General features: G+C 40.3%; 1 protein-coding gene across 1 annotated transcript in view; it reads left to right on the forward strand.

Moving 5' to 3' along the window:
- The window catches only part of sorcs2 (sortilin-related VPS10 domain containing receptor 2), a 409,650-nt gene that overhangs the window by 296,298 nt on the left and 91,791 nt on the right, over window positions 1-21,561 (forward strand). Inside the window, exons 6-7 of the mRNA XM_030076136.1 lie at window positions 11,516-11,580; window positions 18,273-18,391. Of these exons, the coding sequence (XP_029931996.1) occupies window positions 11,516-11,580; window positions 18,273-18,391 (184 nt within the window). The remainder of the gene's footprint in view (window positions 1-11,515; window positions 11,581-18,272; window positions 18,392-21,561) is intronic.

Here is a 21,561-nt window from a genome sequence, read left to right on the forward strand (position 1 = left end):
GAAGTTTTAAACATATATCACTGTGTTGTCACTTGCTAATTAGCTCAGTGAGATAGAGCATTGTCAGCCTCAGCTGATGCAAAATGCACATTAGAATGCCACTTTTCTTTTCATCTTCCTATTCTCCACTTGTTGCTCAGAATTGCCTAAAATTGCCCGGCCCTGACCGTTGCTGTGCAGCAGCTATAATTCACCATATTATTGAGAGCTTTGAAATTGTATCTTACATAACAGGAGTCAATCAAAAACACAAAATGCACTCTTTATGTACAGTTAAAGGTGCAAAGGGTTGACTGAAGTCAGGACTCTTAAGACTCAGCTGACAAAAACCATCAAATCAAATGATCAAATTTGATGGTTGAGTCTACATGGTTCTCCTTGTCAGACTGACTCATTACTAAATAGACCATATTCACATACGTAGCATCACGCTCAGGATGGGAAGCACACATTGTAATCATGTCTCAGTGCTGTGTTCCAGGTTGCACGTTGTGTAAATGTAGGGAATCTGACAAACATTTCACCACTTCCCGATTGATGAACAACTGAAAAGACAATGGGTGGACAATGGAAAAATCTGGAGGGACATCAGACCATAATTCAAAGTAAAACAACATATTTGATAACCCATTAGCTACTATTAGACAACAGTTAATGTTCAGCCACTTCCTAACTAATGTTACTGTTTGATATAATAAGAAAGGCGTAAATTAATTTTGAAATATCAACAAACATTGTTGACACATTTATTTAAGACTGGAAGTAAAACACTGGATGCAATCAACCTTGCAATGTAACATTAACTGTGCTGCTGGGCTTTCACCTGACCTCAAAAATGTTCTGGTTAACTCCGTCATTTTATGTGGTGTTATGCTCACTGCAACACATACACTACTCACAAAAAGTTAGGGATATTCGGCTTTCGGATGAAATTTCAGGATGAACCTAAAATGCACTATAACCTTTACAGGTGGACTTAATGTGACCTTCTGTAAACTTTTGAATGCACATGTCCAACTGTTCAATGTTTCAGTACTTTTTGCACAAGTTGCTGTTCTCTAACAAGGAGTTTAACGCCAAAATTCACATCAGGTGTTTGATGCTCCAGCTCATCGAGGTCGCATCATTAGGGAACGGCTGCTGGAGACTGGGGTACCTCAAATGGAGTGGCCTGCACTTTCTCAGACCTGAATCCCATAGAAAACCTATGGGATCAGCTGAGTCGCCGTGTAGAGGCTTGGAGCTCTGTACCCCAGAACCTCAATGTCCTGAGGGCCGCCCTTCAAGAAGAGTGGGATGCCATGCCTCAGCAGACAATAAGTCGACTTGTCAACAGCATGAAACGTCGTTGTCAAGCTGTAATTGATGCTCAAGGGCACATGACAAGTTATTGACACTGACATTTTTTGTTGTGGTATACCCACCACTGTTATTGGCTTTTGTTTCAAGAAATTGTTTGAGATGAGGAAATCACCAGTGTATGCTTCTACTTAAATGCCCTACTTTCATGATATAATATCACTGCAGCATGAACTTTTTATACTTTCGGTAAATTTCACCCAAAAGCCAAATATCCCTAACTTTTTGTGAGTAGTGTATCTCTGTAATATTCCGGTGTTCATGCCGCACAATACACTCACTACTAAAGGGCTTGGAACACATTTTGGTGTTGGACATAATCTGTTCAAACATTTCACAGATATGTGTTTTCCAGTGAGCATAACATCACATAACATTACTGAGTTAACCAGAACATTTCTGGGCAGCAGGACAAGCTTGATCACATCCAGTGTGTTTAACTTCAGGCTTTACCTAGTGGTCTTAAAAAGAAATGTGTCCACCATATATTTTAGAATTAATTTACGCCTTTCCTATGATATTGTGTAACATTTACTTTGAATGATGATCCGATATCACTTTGGATTTTCACCCTCCATTTATTCATCAATGGGGAAGTGGTCAAATGACAATTTTACACATTTCCTCCGTTTATACGACATGCGCCGTGAAGCACAAGCAGTAACACAAGATCCCAGCATTTGGGCTTCCCACCCAGAGCATGACGTCAGAGGAAGATGGCTGCCATGTGCGTATGGTCTATTACAAGCTTATTTCACGATTTTGGCAGTTGAGACCATAGATATCTATAATAAAGGCTAGAAGTCTCGTGGCCGCTGCCGGCCAATGGAGTCGCACGTCCGCACATGGCGGCCATCTTGCCACAGTCAGCTCGCTCACCCATAACGTTGTGTGGTAGTGGTGCATGTACTTTTAAATAACCATAACTTGCTCAATTTTCTACAGATTTTCAAACGGTGTGTTTTTTTATAAACGTCAGAGGTGTAGTTATAATACTGCACTTAATTAATAATTATGTTACACTTCTGGTCAAACATTCAGAATTGTAGCCACGTTAATAACGTTTGTAAGAAACCAAACCGTTTGTAAATCCGTCAAGATTTCAGCGAGATAAGAGTATTTACGTTTGTGCAGATCACTCACCTTCTGTCTGTTACCATAGATTCTGCCAGAGAGCTTGCCTGTGGTAAGATGGCCGCCCGGTGATGACGTTACAGACTCCGCCGAAAGACATCTAGCCTTTATTATAGATATCTATGGTTGAGACAAATCGGTCTTCACTTCAATCAACCCTCGGTAGTTTAAATGGTTTCATTCTGTATTGCTACTTGACTTTGTCCCTGATCCCACTTTGCAATCATTTCCACACATTTTGCTTGTACAATACAACTATATCTATGAAATGTGGCTGTCATATACTAACATAAATCACTCCTATCTTTTGATCTATCATAGAAAGCTGTCCAGCTTTCTGTTCTTTCATAAATCAGAATCTGGTCTTGGATTTGGCCATAAGTGAACAGGTTTGCGCATAACAAACTTTTTCACAGCTGATTCTCCTGATATTTTTTCTGGCTCTGCTGGCACAGCAAGCAGTCCCTAGCAGAGCTATAGGAGAAAGTTATGGCTTTCTGCCACAGAGGTGATATTTCACGCCTTGAGCTCCATCTCTTCCTCTCCCTGCTTCCTTTTCCTCTCGCTCCACTGGCTTGCTCTCTTTTTCATTTTTATCTCGTATTCCCTCTGTCTTGCTGTCTCTCCTACTCCGTCTCTCCCTCTTTCTCTACATCCTGCCTTACTATCTACTGTCCTTCGGTTTCTACGTCTTCTACTTTCATCTTCACCAGACCTCTGTCTCCCTTTTCTACTCATAAATGCAACAGAGCCCCTCTCTCTCTCTCTCTCCCTCTCTCTCTGAGTCTACTCTGAAGGTCATGAAGGCTGTGTGAGTTAGTTTAGTTGTGGTCATCTCATCACTGATAGCAAATGAGCGCTTCTGACCCCCAGACTGAAGTTTTGTACCTCAGACTTTAGTTTTCATTCAGACTTACTGGGATCAGAATGAGCAGCAAAGACCCTCACCTCACCCTCCACCCCTACCCCCCACCCCTTCATCTGATACCTACGGTGGTTTATGGCTCATCTGCACCATTCCTCTCACATCTGGATTCCATTACTACATGTTGCAGATTGAATACACAGCAGTATTTGTTATGTATGTTCTGGCCACAGCTATATAGGAAGTAGAAGATCAAATTATTATACAGTGTATATTTAATCCTTGCTACTATGAAATATAATCGCAAACCTGGTGGATTGTGTTTGGCCCAAATAAAACAGCACAAGCTGCAGTCAGACGTGCAGAGCATTCAGGACTGGGTGGACATTCCTACAAAAAGTGTGTGTGTGTGTGTGTGTGTACATTAGGATGACCTGACATTCTCTTTTAAAGGGACTTTCACCTGATTTAATGCTGGACATCTAGTGATACATCATTTTTATCTCCTGAATTATATCCAGCTTACAATCATCCTGATTTCTTGTGCTTAAATGTTTGTGAAAGGCATCACCCCTCAGAAACATGGGGGGGAAAGGTGATGAGCTAGTTAGCTCAAAAACAGAAAGAGAGAAAATTTGGGGGAAATTTAGCAAAAATTTACCACATAAAAAGATAATTAATAATAATAATAATAATAATTAATAATTAAAATGAGCAAAAAATAATACAACCCCGCCCCAGAAATTTAGCAAAATATTACAATTGTATATTTATAAATGAAATGACAAGAAATTTTTAAATGAATTGATTTAATTAATTACAATTAAAACAATTAGTTAATTAATTTAAAATAACTATTTGTACTTTATTACTATTATACTGGAATATGTCTATTTTTAGTATTTGTCAGGAAACCACAAATGTCCATAGGGTTACTGGTCATCTGTCCTGTATGCTTTTGCGTATATGAGCCAGAATGTCAGTATATGTGCTCTTGTATGTAGTGAGTCACAAACACCAGTGAAAGAACAGTAGTCTGACAGTGGTCTCACACATAAATGACATACAAAAAAATGACATGTGGGATGAAAAATCATCATGCGGCCTTTTCAGGATCTTCTTTTTATTGCTTCTGTCTGTAAAGTTTGGCATGTGCGGTGTGTTTGTCATATTGAACAGAAAGAAAAAGCTTTTTTTGAAACTGAACTGGTATTGCACCAGACAATCAATGACTGCTCATTTGGTCATTGATGGAAAAAGCAAACATTTGAAAATAGGTGACAGAAAAAAAAGGATGTTGTGAAAGCGTGTGAATGAAATTGTAATAGAATGGCCATGAAACTGGAGCAAGGCTGGAACAGAATTTCAATCCATGCAGGATGTTTCTTTTTCTTTTTCTTTTTTTAAGTGCACTGCACTCCCTCCTCCTTCTATTCCACGTCTATTCCTCTCAGCTGTTTGCCTTTATTTATCAGTCCAATATCTCTCCATCACTCTTAGTTTCCCTTTCCCCTATCTGGTCAACTTCCCTTGCACTGATGGAAACAGAAGGAAATTCCAAACATTTTTACCCTGATGAAGGTGCAGCTGAGACAAAATGGTAGTGGAATCAATAAACAGTTTATTGTAAGTGCAGCCCACCCTCAGTGTTAGGCACTTACATTTCAAGCATTTTTAAATTCATTTATTATTACCTTTGAACCCTGAGCAAATTCACTATCTTTTTTCTTTCTTTCAAAAACACAGGGAAAAGGTGATCATCTAATTAAGCAAAATAAATAGATAAATTTTAAAAATGGAACGTTAGTTGAAAAAAAATAGCAAAAAGGTTAGATTCACCAGTTAATGTTATGAAAAGCTGATATTCACTAGCTAATAGTGAATGTTCACTTATATTAGCAGTTACCTCATATAAGCTAATAAGCTACTTACACTGCTGAAGCTTGAAATTCAACTCGCAACCCCACCCCACCAGCCTCCTTATGCAGACTTTTAGCGTTTTTCCACTATAGTATACCGTGCCACACTGTGCCGTGAAATTCACGGTTCCGCATTCATTCCCACTACACCACCCCGCGTGGTTCCGGGAACCAACCGTGAAAGATTTCAGCCCGGTTTGACATCTGGTGCTGGCCCGATTAGAATGGGGCCGCGGAGGCGGGCCTAAATATGATCTCCTTCGTGATTGGTCCGTTAGAATGTCAGTTAACCAGGCTGCTACAAACTGACAAGTGACAAGTGTCAACCATTAAACCTTCAGCCAGTAGGCTATTATTTACAAACATTAGTTTCTGGAGAGATTATGGAAGAAATTGATTTGCTTGCTGAGTTTTTTGTTGGTTTTTTTCTGTTTTGTAGCCTAGTTTACATTTTTCTTACAAATGGAAATGGAAATGTGACCAGTAAGGGCAGATGGCAGAGCATCTGTGAAGATGATGATGATGGCATCAGGCAGGTCGGCCGTGGCACCGGTCGGCGTCAGGCGGGTTGGCCGCGGCACTGGCCGCTCACCTGTCAGATCCGACCGACCTGACCGGGTGGGCGCATTACTGGCCTGTGCCGCGGCCGGTCCGCCTGATGCCAGCCGGTGCAGCGGCCGGCCCGCCTGTTGCCTGCCAGTGGCTTTTTTATTCAAACAAGATTTTGTCCATTAAAAAAAAGTAGCAAAAAGCTAATGTAGGCTAACAACTGACAGCTCCTCTTGTTACTATAACAACTCCATGGCAACGAGCGCGCCTCTCTAATTCTATGACGCCGACCCGCTGGTACCATAAGCAGTGGAAACACTCCAAGGCCAAACCGGGCCGTGCTGGGCTCAGCCTGGCACTGTTTCCTCCTTATTTTTTTTTTTTCAATAAATGTATACAATTTTTTAATTTTTAATGTTTCTGTAAAGCAGAGCATATTTCACATTTTTTTTAAATAAATAATTCTGAACCTGAAAATTCAAATGACTAAAATATTACTAAAATTAAAATGCATTTTAGACTAAAGGTAATATTAATACTGAATCAAAATTGGCTGTCAACATTAACACTGCTTGAAATGTGCATATTGGTTTGTCTTATAAAGAAACAAAACCAGTGAAATGCTCATGTTGGTTGTGAGAGTTTCTCTAGGCTCTTGGCTTTCATTGGCTTGAGTTTCAGCTGTTGGCTTGGGAATGGGAGCAGCAAAATGCTGATATTTGTGAAATTCTGTTGGTTTTTGTTGAATTTCACTTGGTTTTATTGGACATTAGAGGAGCTAGAAAGGTATAATGCTCGTCCAGGGTCACTTGAAGAAGGCCAAACCATCATTCTGAACTAGCCAGGACATCCTGATCCTTTTCTGTCTTCCCTGTTTCATCTTCCACCCCCCCAACCACCACTGCTGGGGTCTCCTAATTGCTCGTAAAGTGTCTTTATAGGGAAAGTAACAAGGTCTTAAATCTCCAATCTAGCTTTACTGGGCTGGGGAAATTTCACAGACTGCACTCGGCACTCCAAATCAGATGAACTGCTTAGTTTACTGCTGACTGAAGGGCACACAGAAGGCCGTTTACTGTAGTATATGGCAATGTACTTCCAAGGAGCAATGGGGGTGTAAAGATTTTTAAGGTTTTTAAGTATGCAAGGCTGTGCTAGGGCAGATCTGAGTGCACTTTCCAGGAACAGCTGAAGCATGCATATTTCCTGAACATGCAAAAGGAGCCTAATATTATTCAGAGGGCAAATTTGCATATATGTCTCTACATGTTCACTACATGTACTGTTTAAGTGGATGTATGCTGTGATCTTAAATATTAATTACTATACACATACACTCTATAAAATATTCATTACCAAGCCAGTATTTAGTCCTAAAATCTTATTGTTATTAAAGCAGTTGACAAAATCTGCCTTTGTTGGTTTGTTTTTCATGTAATGTTATTATTTCGATACTAGTGTAGTGATATGCCTTTACTCTGCCTTGTTTCAAGAGCACGTGCTGCTAGAAACATCCTGCCACAAGTGACACACAAAATAAGTGCAATCATCTCACAATGGGAAGAATTTTTTTCTTGCTCTAAGAAATAAGATTTTATGTCAGAATGTCAGATCTGATGATTTTCAACATTCAAGATCTCATTTTCTTTCTCAATCAGCCAATGACCAACCAACCAACCAACCAACCAACCAACCAACTACATTATAGTAATTGATATCTGAAATACATTATTAACAGTGTAGTCTCTACAGTGTACTCCTTCCTGGCATAGTAAAGACTTCCGTTAAGCCTCTACCAATTGAGTCTACAAGATGGATATATCTTCTGATGACACCTCTGTGGACTGGCAGTGAATTTGGAGTAACTCATTACAGTTTTATACATACAAAAAATAAAGGTGTCAACTGGAACCAGGTGATGCCATCTGATGACCTTTTCTGGTTCCACAAAGAACCTTTCACACCATGGTTCTTCAAAGAATCATTTATTGGAGGGGTTCAGAGGTGCCTCAAATAGATCTTTGAGAAACCAGCAATCAAAGAAGAGAGAAGAGATTTAATGGAAATAGAGAGGCAGCCACTTAACTTTTTTTGCAAGAACTCAGGTCAGGCATATTCAGTCAGTGGCTAGCTAACTCACTTCTCACCGCAGCTAAAGTTAACACGACAACTGATTGAGTTTTGGAAGTGCTCCTACAATGTCGTCAAGTAAGATAAGTCAAGCTAGCTAGCAGGGAAGAAGTTAGAGTTGAATTTCAAGCTTCAGCAGTGGAGATAGCTTATTAGCTTATTAGCTTATTGCTAATATTAGGTAATTGCTAAAATAAGTCAACATTCACTTAGGGTTGTCACGATACTAAAATTTCAAACTCGATATCGACACCCAGGAAAATATTCGATACTCGATACCATTTTTGATACCGCGGGGATAAAAAAACTGACAAAAATTTAAAAGGCATAAAAAATATTTTTATTAAAATTAAAACTCAAAAATAGCCCTTTCAATTCAAAAATAAAATCACATTTTGTTTTCACTCACCCAAAATATATAATAATTTTACCACATTCTAACTTATAGTGCAAAAATAACACTGACATATGTTTTAGAACTACAAATTTACTACAAACTACTAAGCATTATTTTTATTAAAATAATATTGTTTTATATGATTGACATTTTCTGGAATTGTGTCAATGGCGGCTTTGCGCATGCACGATTCATTTGCTGCCTGGACGTGGAGTGGTGAGGGTCTCCTCTCTGCTCCTCTCCTGACTGCAGCTGGAGGCTGTGACCACCTGTGAGGACTTTGGGGCAGGGGAGGGGCTCGCGGCAGCACCCGCTGCTCACTGAGAACAGGAACTGCAGAGGAACGATACGAGCTTTCATGTCAGTCTCCAAAATACCAGAAAAGTCTCCAATAATACCAGGAAATGTCGCTAGATTTGTCGCAAGATGCTTTTGACAAAAAAAGTCACCATGGGGAGTTGGAAAGTCACCAGATTTAGCGAGAAAGTTGCCAAGTTGGCAACACTGGCCGAGTCCCTGGAGCTCTGCCTACCGGGCGCTGTTTGGCCTGCGGCGCTGCCTGTAAAGTGCACGTGACGCGCTCGTGCACTGTAGTATCGATACTTTGGCAAATTAATATCATATCCGGATACGGCCTTTTAGTATTGATACTTTTCGGAGTATCAATATTTTTGACAACCCTACATTCACTATTAGCTAGCGAATATCAGCTTTTCATAACATTAACTGGTGAATCTAACCTTTTTGCTATTTCAACTAATGTTCCATTTTTAAAATTTATCTATTTATTTTGCTTAATTAGATGATCACCTTTTCCCTATGTTTTTGAAAACAGAAAAAGAAAGTGAATTTGCTCAGGGTTCAAAGGTAATAATAAATGAATAACTAACACTAACTGTGGGCTGCACTTGCAATAAACTGTTTATTGATTCCACTACCATTTTGTCTCAGCTGCACCTTCATCAGGGTAAAAATGTTTGGAATTTCCTTCTGTTTCCATCAGTGCAAGGGAAGTTGACCAGATAGGGGGAAAGGGAAACTAAGAGTGATGGAGAGATATTGGACTGATAAATAAAGGCAAACAGCTGAGAGCAATAGACTTAAGGGGCTTTCACATAGCAGGTGCTCAGCACCGACCTCGGCGGCGTAGCCATTCATTGTGTATGTGGTCGCTGGGCGCCACGGCGCTCTGCTCTGCGCCGAGGAGGGCGCAGCGCAGAGCAGAGCGCTGCCGCTGGACAGCGCGGTACTGCGGGTCAGGGCGCTGCCGCTGGACAGCTTGCCGCCGCGGGTCAGGGCGCTGCGCCCAAGTTGGAAAATTTCAACTTGGGCGCTGCGCCCTGTGACGTCACCTCAGCGCACCCAATAGGAGAGAATAGTGGAATCGGAAAAAATTAGCGGATTTTGGCAGAAAGGCACAAGAAAAATGGAGGAGAGCATCATCGTGGCTGTCTCTCTGCGTCCAGAGCTGTGGGACAGTAGACTGCAGGCATACCGTGATATTGTCAAAAAAGCCCAGGCATGGAGAGAAATATCCCACAGTTTAGGAGTACCAGGTGTGTTTAAAAATTGTCAGTGATATGATGTTTTTCCTTTCCACAATAGCCGATTTTTTTTTCTTTTTTCTGCAATTAAACACCAATACTGTTGTAAACTGAAGCAAATTATTTTCTAAACGGACAGGAGGTGTATGTATTTAGAAATCTAGATGATTGACATCATGTGATATGCACTACTCTTGAAAAGACAATGCAGTATAGTCATATATTTATTATAAAATCCCATGTGAAGTCACACACACAACAGGTAACTGTTCTTGCTGCTGCTCGTCTTCTCCTCCACCTCGTCCTCCTCAGAAGAACTGCTGCCAGAGCTGATCTTTGACTTGGTGACAGGTACATGGTGTATCCGAAGCTGCTGTGCTGTCCGCCAGAAAAAGTGTGCCGGAACGGAAAACTACTTCTCAGCGTCTGTATCGGTCGCATAGCAACCATCGCCAAATACGTGCACAACGCGCATGCGTGTGCCCTACTCAGCACCGTACTCAGCGCCCACTCTGCGCCAGTCTGCGCGGCACCCAGCGCTGTACCCAGCGCTGCGCGCCGCCCAAACCGCATCCTATGTGAAAGCCCCATTAGAATAGAAGGAGGAGGGAGTGCAGTGCACTTAAAAAAAGAAAAAGAAACTGTCACAGGTTCCCCTGTCACACATGGCAAAGCTGTTCATCCCTGGAATCAGGTGACCCTAATGACCATTGGTCACTACTTTAGTTAGGTGATGGTAACAACGCTAATGACAGTCATCACAGGGAGGAGCACTAACAAGCCAACAACATGGATAATGTCCTCACACAGGTTAAATACTTGGACCTGATTCTGTTACAAAAAATCCTTTCAGAACATGGTTCGGAATCCCTAAAGTTGCTTCAAATACCTTACAAAAAAGTTCTTTGAAGAACTAGAACTGGAGGAATTGCAGGAATTTTAACTAAAAACATTTTAAAGAACCTTTTTCAAAATAATCCTTGATATATCTAGTTTGTTTGAAGAACCTTGGTGAGTGAGGTTGGGTGGGTTTGGGAGTGGTCTGGGATGAAGGACTAGCACAGAGGGCAGATTCAAGGGCGGATTGGGGGTGCAAGAACAGTTTGAGAGTGGAGGATTGCAGGGAGGGATGAAGGTGTTTAATGTCTGTTTTGTTATTTCTAATTTTTTCATTTCCTTATTTCTTATTTTGTATTTCTTGTTTTTCTTCTCTATTGTGTTTGTGTGTTTATGTGTATGATTTATTTATTGCACAATAATACAGGTTTGAGTCAGAATTGTGGGATTCTTATTTTTAATAATGGAAATGTATTGTATTACCATGTAGAGGTTTCTTCCCATCCCATTCTCTCCTTTTTAAGAACCTAAATATCAATCTTGAAAAATTAATTTTGGCATGTGTGTATACACAATATTGTCCAAATGTTGAGGTGTCTGTGTTGATCACTGTGAAAATTACATTGTTTAAGGACCTGTGCACAGCTTGTGTCCTCAAAAAACACAAGCTCCTTTAGACACCTTGTGTTTCATGTACAGTTGGTGTAAAATGTAATGGGAGTCAGTATCCATGAAGTCTCATGATACCAATGATTTCTCTAATATTGGTTGTGTGTTGCAGGTCTGTGTCTGGTGTGGATGTGGACCCTGACCTGGTGCACATGGAGATGCAGGATACCAGTGGAGGTACTGCTTTACTTATGATGATGATGCTGCTGCCGCAAATGTGTCTTATTTAAACAATCCCTGCAGCTTGACTACAAGCCTGACATGAGTGTTTACAGTTACCAAGGCAACAGAGCTGTAGGGTCCACTAGGCAGATCAGGTGCAGTTTCCTCAGGCCCTACCTTGTGAAAGGCATCTGAAAGCAGCTTCTTTTCAGAAGCATTTAAGAAATCTGATGTCGATCATGCATCAGTGATCTGATCTTCTGGCCCCTTTTCAACGTTTTTTTGCAAATTTTCTGGATTTTTTTTTTTTTTTTTTTTTTAACTAATTGTCTCATTACCTTTTTCCATGTTGTTGAAAGGAATCAGGTAAAATTTTCTCAGGTGAGTAATGAACAAATTAACCATGAGCAAATTAGCAAGAAATGACCTGAAAGCCAGAAATTACTAAAATGTTAACAGAAAATAACCAAAAAATGACCTGAATATTAAGTGATTGTGAAGCGATTGTGCCAGTCAACAAAAACAAACACAAAATCCCACCAAAATTGTACCAAAGAAAACAAAATACAAATACAAATACAAAACATCACTGCAAAAATGGCAAATAAAAATAACTAAAGTGAATTTTGTTAAACAGATGAAATAAAATCTTTCAGGTTGTTCATCTTTTGATCACACAGAGAGGGCTCTGCTCTTGATGCCAAGGCATTTTGACTCCTGACTCCTTTTACAATCACAGCGTCTCTGGTATTATCAAGGTAAACATGATTCATATAAATTCTTGAAATAGGTTGGTTTGCGTTGGAAAAAGGTGAAATGGTTTGGCAACACTTACACACATTTGTTTGATTCCCGAAGAATATAGTCCAGACACAATGACTTGCATGAGATTAAAAGGATAATCCACCCATTTTGCAAAATTTCATATTATTTTACCTCCCTCCTGGCTGTCATGAAGGACAGCAGTGGTGCTATCACCTCTTATCATTGCTGAGTGCTGGATACTGGTCTGATGCTAACTGTTAGCCTCCTCTGCTGAAGTGTAGATTCCTTTCCCCAGCTAACATTCTGGAAAAAAAAAAAAAAAAAAAAAAAAAAAACATCCTCAATTCAGTGAAATTATTAAATAAACAAAGTTTGAGTTTGACAATATAATGTGTAGTGGAATTTGTACGGTCCAAAATGACTTTAGAAAAAGTTGATTGTTGACTGTTCAAAATGGGTGAACTATTCCTTTCTGCACTTGAGGGTTAGTCTGGGCAGCCTTGGTGATACTGCAGGTGAAAGGAGAGATGATTTGTTGACCTTGCTTTAGGGATCATGGGGAAATTAATGGGTAGTTAAGGAGGAGACTCAGGAGTCATCATATCAACAGATGGAAAGGTTAGCACTGAACTCCTCAGCGTGAGCCAGCAGGGTTACAGCGGTAGTGTGTCTATTGGCGCTTTGCCACTAGTACCTACTCTGCTCGACTCGGCTCAACTCTACTCGGTTTGAGAGCTTTTCCATCAGGTGGTAGTGCCTGCTAGCAGATACTATTTTGGGACCTACTCAGCCGGGGTTCCAAGCGAGCTGAGTCGAGCTGAAATGTGACATAAACGCCGTGCAGGCCACTGATTGGGCAGGGAGTGACAACACATGAGAGCGACTCTTTCATGAAAACCAAACCCGGCATTTAAAAAAAAAAAAAAAAAAAAAAAAAAAAAAAAAAACGGCAACAGCGACTGTGCTCATTGATCATCACTGAAGTTATCAAAGTCGGAAAATGGCAAACAAACCAGTACCGTGGTCAAATGAAGAGGTGGAGACTTTTCTGAGCTTGGTGGCGGCCCAAAGAATCCAGAGGGAGCTGGACGGTGCACCGCCTTGCTGTGACGACTCCACCCACGGCGAGGTGCTACTCAATTGTAATGGAAAACCACCTAAACCGTGTCGAGGCGAGTAGAGTCGAGCTGAGTCGAGCAGAGTAGGTACTAGCGGAAAAGCGCCATATGTGTGTGCGGTGTGTGTGTATGTGTGTGTGTGTGTGTGTGTGTGTGTGTGTGTCCAGAATGTTGATCCACAATTGGACCCCACCTCTTTGGGTCCGTAACTCATAATCCCCCACTCCACACAGCACCAAGCAGGTGAAGTTGCAGCAAAAGCAGCAGGTAGCAAAGGGCAAAATGAAGGACAAGTTTTCATTTGTTGTATTACATTCCATTTCTCCATAAACCTTCCCTGCGGGAAAAAAAGACTAAACATCCCTTGAAAAGTTGAAGAAAATCCCTTGAGGACACACACGCACACACAGACACACATACAGACACACACACACACACACACACACACACACACACACACACAGATACTGCCTGCAATGCAAAAGCTGTCATCCTGAACAAGGCTGCCTATGTTTGTGGAGGGTGAACCGGAGAGCCTGTCTGTCTGGGCCAGCTGCCCAGGCACAAGAGCTCTTCCTGGGGCTAGGCAACACCACATGGTCCCCCTCCTTCTCCTCATTCTCTCTCCTCCTCCTCTTCAGATAGATAGATAGGTGATGAGGGCCGGAGCGACCAGGCATGCCAAGCCAATCTGTTCGCCCTGTACCCCCCTGTCACACATGGCACCACCAAGGTTAAATGATGGCACACGGCAAAGAAGGGCATGGAGTTGCAGGAGTCTCCCCAGAGCCAAGGAACCAGCTCTGGGCAGCAGCAGTGACTACCACAGTGTGTGTGTCCAGGATCAGTGGCTGACAAGTGGGATTGCACTCTAGAGAAATGAGGGTGGTCGATTGATGGATGGGACATGTGTACATGGAGGCTGGCAGTGTGTGTGTGTGTGTGTGTGTGTGTGTGTGTGTGTGTGTGTGTTCCATTTATGAGAATATGTGCTGGAAAGTGTGAGTTTACCTTGTTCATGCACAGATACACACAGGCACTTATGCACAAACTCACACTCATGGGTACCCACTACTGGTGGAGACAGACAAGGACATACACATACACACACATGCAAATTACACACTTCCACTCAAACCTGTTTAATATCCCCCATAATGAAGGAATTAAAATTACAGGAACCAGAAGTTTGTATGTTTAACATTCAGCACAATCCAATAATTTATTCCAGGCTTTCTTTGCCCTTGTTGTGTTCCCTGTCAACCAAGTGTGCGTCTGTGTGTAAGTGTGTGTGTAAGTGTGTGTGTGTTTTTGGGGGGGTGTAGTAAGTGACATGAAGAAGTGTATGTGCCACAAGCTGGAATTGAACGCTTAACCCAATCTAATAGGTTTTTAATGAGTTCTCCGCCGTATGCTGCTTTGATTAAACGAGCAGGCATTTCAATAAATTAGCCAGTCCATTTGTTAGACCGAGAAACCGGCGAACAAAGGCCGAGCCGAGAACAGAGCAGAGTCAAAAACAGAAGGGGACTCTCTAATGTGAAGCTGACGTGTTTAACCTTGGAGTTTGATAGCACAGTTTGATGTGTTTCTGTTTCTGAGAGTGAAGGGATAATTAGTGAAATTTGCCTTTTGTATTAGTCTCCGTGTGATCCAGTGAGCACTCTTATAAAGTACTCACTGCTGTGCTATTTCTGCAGACACTTCCCTCATATCACCTGTCAATCAAGGTTTGATTCATATGGCTTTTTAAAGGAATAGGTCACCAATTTTGAAAAATTTGATAATATTTCACCTACCCCCTGTTATGCGGGACACTAGTGGCATCTTCTTCCTGAGATCATATTGCAGTTGTTTGTGGACATAAATTCAGCCAGAGTCTGGATATTAAAAGCAATCATTAATTTAGTCCATAAAATGCTATGGCCAGCCTTTTACGCCCGGATACAGTGGGAGTTGGTGCGTAAAAGGTTAGTGTTTTGTCTGTTATTTCAAAGCTGGAAGCATACAAAATGGAAAATGTGTTTCCTGAGATTAAAATTATCCGCAGTGTGAGAAGAACTCAGAGGCAGTGTTTTCCCACTAGGGGTGTAAAGGTTCAATGAACCCACGATGAAGTTTTTCTTGCAGTTTTGGGCTACGATTTTGGTTTCAGTTCAGTTTGTTTTGCACATTAGGAAGAAAAAAAACACTACCATTTCCAATGTTCTCTGCATTTTGCCATATTTGCAAAAATAAAAAACTTTTTTTTCAGTCTGAGCTCAGGATCCACCTGTGAATTGTGTACAAGGCATAGGCCTGCACTGTCCAGTCTTCAACAGCTACTACCAGTTGCGAGTTGCACTGCTGAAAATGCAAAAAAAACATGAACAAATATTTATTGATTATAAGAATGTATCGTTTTGCTGCTGTCCTTGGTATATACTTTTGAAAAAGTATATATTGTGGAATATTGTCATGCTTTTTGTATAATAATTACTTTAAAACACCGAAAAATTAAAGCTGTGATGGATGGTCATGTGATCTATGTGTGTGTGTGTGTGTGTGTGTGTGTGTGTGTGTGTGTGTGTGTGTGTGTGTGTATATATATATATTTATTAACACACTTGTGAGTAATCAGTTTTGCTGAGCAAACCTGAGGAAGCAACGACAGCAACGACGCTCCCAATAAAATTACAGTAAAGTTATGTCAGTGTGCGGTTGTTAATTTTTGTCTTCAGTGAGATGTTCCTGTGACCAGCCAGCACCTGACTCAAAATACTGGCTATGCATGGGGAGTTCTGCTCACTAACAATTTTCCTATTTGATTTTTTGTTTGAAAAACCCACCTTATAATCTTCTGCTTCTGCAGCTAACAAAGTTGTCGCTGCTCATAAACACAGAACTGATAATTGGCTGTGGAAAGCAAACATTTACCTGGGAACTATTTTCCCAGTGAAGAGACCATTTCACTTCACCCAGTTCCAAGTCATCACAACACAACAGTGCTGCTGCATTTAGGAAACTAATGTGGACAACTTTTTACGGCGATGGAATACTGGTGTGAAAGAAATGCAAAACTCTGAAAGTTCATTTTCATATCGTAGTGGAATGAATGGAAGACAATGGCTGGATAAAAGGAAGGACAAAAATGACACCGGGGACTGCTTGCTTTGGCAAAACATTAGCAGAAACATATACATTTTGTAGCTATAATGCTGAACATGCAAAATCACTGGTGTGGTCCTTCAAGTAAACTGCAGCTGTGCTCATTTACATTATCCGTCTTAGTAAAAACACGTGATATTGAGAAATTGCTGTGATGCAAATTTTTTTGCCCTGGGCATTAAATCGCAGCATGCTTGATAAGTCAATCCCCAAGTGTTCTGAACAAATGGTAAAGCTGTTGTAACCTGGATATAGCTTGAATTGTTGTATCAGTCAGCAATAGATAATAGTGAAATAGATACTGATTTATGTGAAAATGTCTGAGATCAAGTCAAGGTTATACATGTAATAGTGAGGGGTAAAATTAGGGCAAAGTGTTTAGGGAATAAACAGAGTCATCTGAAGGTCATCTCAAGTACAGTAATCCATCCCTGTGTGTGTATGTTTGTGCACAGCTGCTGCTATGACTGTCTTGTGAACTTACAGACTGCAGTGTGTGTGTGTGTGTGTGTGTGTGTGTGTGAGCATTATTGCCAGCTCGTCGCCTCTGGGAGGAGAGGGGCAGCTGAATCTCAGCAGCCGATGCTGCTGATGCAGCTGCTTGTTGAAATTCAATACAGGGAGAGTTTTGCACCAGGCGCTAACCTCTCAATGCATCTCTGTGAGGATAATCCCCCTGGCTATGTGGACACTGGAACAGCCAGGCTTCTCCGGGGAAGCTGTCACCTCTTATAGAGTTTCCAAAAATTATGTCTCTGTCTTTCAGCTCCTGTTTTCCCCTCCGCCTTCAGTTCCTGTCTCTTCCCGTTTTTGTTGTCCATGTACAATTAAAACAAGCCGAACGAGATTCCAGTTTTTCTTTGAAGGTGTATTTGTTCTCTCTGTCCCTTATTCTTAAAAAAAATTACATAATCATATGAGGTCATCTACAACATAGAGTCTGGCATATATTTCAAAATGTAGTATATTTTTGAGTCCCGGGATAATCCATTACAAACGTAACAAAATGTATGTACTGTATGTTTAGTACAGGGAGAGTGCTGTATTTGAAAATGTCATTGATTTTTGGATTGGGTTTCATCCAGAGAGTAACTCTATACTACTATATCTATGTTAAATACAACCTACAATTAGCTCACAGCAATCACAATATAAATAAATATTTTGAAACATTTAAATATAGTCAGTGTCATGTACAATGTACAGTGCATGCATAAGGGCCATGTCTGAAAGTGATCAATTTTGTAATATTGACACACACGCATACATTTCCTCTATATGTAATCCATTCATATATTGTTGTTTATGTGCATAGGCTATTATATTACAGATCCAGTTTGTGGCTACCATATATTTCAGTATATAACATATTATGGTCTTGTAACTTTGTATTAATTTCTTGCTAATTCTCAGGTCACTGCTTGCTAATTTGCTCATACCATTTTTTCACCCATATTTTTGAAAGAAATCGAGTGAATTTACTATATGCTGCTAAATTATATGCTCATTCATTTCATATTTATGCAAATTTTCATGTTTTTGCTGTTTCTTTTACACATATTTTGCTAATTTGCTCATCACCTGTTTTCCTGTGTTTTGGAAAGTAATCAAGTGAACTTGCTGAGGTGCCAAAGTAACCTTTTCTCTTCTCTGTATGTCTCATGTATGTCACTTCAGGCTACCTGTATGTCACCTGCCTCATCCAGAACTGTTCAGACAAAATGGTCACAGCTCAGTTCCTGGGTAAGATCGACCACAACTCATTGTCGGTGCAGGATGACTACATTTTTGTCAAGGTAAACATCACAACCAGGGAGAGGAAAGGAGGGGCTGGAGATTTATTGTTAAGCTCTTTTTGTGGAATGGAAATCATTTCTTTCCCTGTTGTCTTGTCACATCAAAAAAGATATTTCTGAAGATGCAGCTCCTTAAAACACCAACAAAAAAAAAAAAGAAAGAAAGAAAAGAAATTAAACTTTGGCAATTGGCAATTGAAGGGATAGTTCACCCATTTTGAAAAATCTTATATTATTTCACCTCCCTAGGTGTTATAGAGTAATGGTGCTATCTTCCTGTCATCATTACTGAGTGCTGGATACTGGCTGGATGCTCCTAATGCTCACTGTTAGCCTCCTGTCATTGAGGTGGAGTTTGAGGTGGATTAGAGGAAGATAGCACCACTACTGTCCTACATAACAGCTTGGAGGGAAGTGAAATATTATCAGATTTTTCAAAATAAGTGAACTATCCCTTTAAAACGTATTAATCCATTACCATCTTGAATCCAGTTATTAAGGTATTTACTAATTTATTTTGCCCTGCATGCCCACTCTTACATTAAAAGATGTAAAACTGAGCTGTCAGAACTTGTCAGACTGAACTGACAAAAAAAGTTTAATAAGCAGCTCAGATATTGTTGAGTTGAGCTGACGACGAGAACCATATAGACTCAACAATCAGATTTCATGCTTGTCGTTTTTTGTCAGCTGAATTTAAACAGTTGTCCCTTCATGGCAGTTTTATATTTAAGACAAGGCTAAAACAGGTCAAAAAACTTGGTTAAGCATCAGTATCTCTTTGTCAAATGATCATGATTAATCATGAGAATCACACTTTGGTGCATAATTCCATGTCATGTCATTGGTATTGTTAGTGCTAGCTGCTTCTTTCACCAAAACATTTTGATCAGCAGCTGTCACTGGTTTATGGTCATTGCGCTAATGTCTCAAAGGTATTATTACAATTGTTTAGCATAATTATCACATTTCAACTTTAAATTTGGACTCCTGAATCACAGATCTCTGTTGTAATCAGTCAGTGTTTGTGTATGTGGTCATTGTGTTGACATATCTTTTCAGCTGTAGCTGTTTGTGAAAAGTGAGGATGCAGCTCTGTCTGACTGATAAGCTCTGCTGCAGATAGCATACAGTCCTGCAGGCTACAGCACAAATGGATTATTTTCAGGAGAGTGTACAGAATTAAGCTGGCCTTGTCTGTAACTGACTTTGCAGGCAGGAACGGTGTTGTACACTGTGGAGACCAAACTGAATCCCATTTGCATGTGATAACAGCAGAATATACATGAGTAGCTATAGCGCATTTCCTATAGGGGGCTGGTGCGCGTTATGTGTGTGTGTGTGTGTGTGTGTGTGTACCTGGTATCGCTAATGTGGGGACATAAATCTGTTTACACAGTCACATTGTCGCCTCCCTTATGGGGACAAAAAGCAAGTCCCCATAAGGGAGCACCATTAATTTCAGGGTGAAGACTTGATTTAAAGCTAAGATAACTTTAGGGTTAGGTTAAGGTTAGGTTAGGGTTAGGGTTAGGCAGGTAGTGGTTAGGGTTAAGGTTAGGATAAATCTCCAGGAAATGAATGTAAGTCAATGTAATGTCCCCAGAAGTGATGGAAACAGGACTGTGTGTGTGTGTGTGTGTCATGACGTCATATGTTCATCGCTCCATGATTCTGGGTAGTGAATAAGAATAAGAATAATACAGATATGATGATTAATTATTTTACTACTACTACTAATAATAATAATAAGAAGAAGAAGAAGAAGAATCATCATTAGGGAGCACAATTCTGAGAAATTAATATAGCCTGCTTACTATGCAGGCACGCTATATTATTATTAGTGCATATATATACTACTCCTAATAATAATATAGCAATAATATTACTTGAAATAATATTTGTTTAGAAGAGATGCAGCTTTTTGTAGTTTGACATTGCCGTTTTGTTTGCAAAAGATTCAAGCTATAATAATCGGTAATAATCATTCATTAATCATAATCGAGGTAAAATGTTCAATTAATCGTGATTTTGATTTCTGTCATAATCGCCCAGCCCTAGTTTGGTGTGATGATTACATCCACATGTGATTTGAGTTCAGCAGGTAGATTCTTTTGTATGACCCATTCTTCCATTTGTTTCCAAAATAGTTGGGACTGACAGCCAGCGGAGAAAATGTGCTCTGTGATTTCAATGTCTGAATTAGAAAATTAACAGACTACTTTCAAAATTAGATCTTAATCTAAGGAGTTTGCTGGAAGAATTAGAATTGGAATACTGTAGCATTAACTGAAGTGAATTTCTTTATTAATTTGAAATTAATTTCTTTATCTTTAGGTAATATGGGATAATCTAAAATTTCTGTTTTTAATCTTGTATTTGGCATGATCTCTGTCTCTTAATCGAGTACTATGTTAAACTGGTTTGGATAGAAGTCATTACTCGGTGTCTGTTTAATCAGACTACTGTTACATTTTTAATCAAGGAATTTGAATTCTCCAACATAAAAATTTGACAGTGTTAATATTGAATTGGTATTTAAAACCACTCCTTTGGCCAAATGTAACACACAAGCATACATACATACACACGGACACACACACACACACACACATACACACACACACACACACACACACACACACAAACACACACAAACACACAGTATGGTACCTAGTGGTATAGCTAGGCCCTTGGGTGCTTATTTGATGTTCAGGAAGCAAAGAAATATGCAGAGTCAGAGCTCCAGTGAGGAAGCAGTGTTACTGTTGGCAGCCCCCCCCCCCCCCCCCCCCCCCCCCCCCCCCCCACACACACACACACACACACACACACACAGGCTCACACACTTCATCCCACCTTGCTAACTATTCTTTGGAAAGCTACTCCTTTAGAAAAACACAGTCGATAGCATTTCCTTGAGGGGATCGTAAATGAAAACTGTTTTTCATTGTTTCATCACTTTTTCATCACTGTTCAGCATTAAAAAAAATTGTGCTAGTCTGCCCCGTTTCAATCACAACAGATCATTGTGATCAGTCGGAGCTCTGATGACAGAGGCTGAAGTGTCTGACAAGATGAGAGCAAGACAGAAAGGCGGAGGGGGAAAAAAGGAAAGCAAAAGCAGAGTAATTCCCACTGAGTTAAATATAGAGGCGCAGCTCTGTGTT

Source organism: Myripristis murdjan, chromosome 18 (assembly GCF_902150065.1).
Source record: "Myripristis murdjan chromosome 18, fMyrMur1.1, whole genome shotgun sequence".
Classification (NCBI taxonomy): domain Eukaryota; kingdom Metazoa; phylum Chordata; class Actinopteri; order Holocentriformes; family Holocentridae; genus Myripristis; species Myripristis murdjan.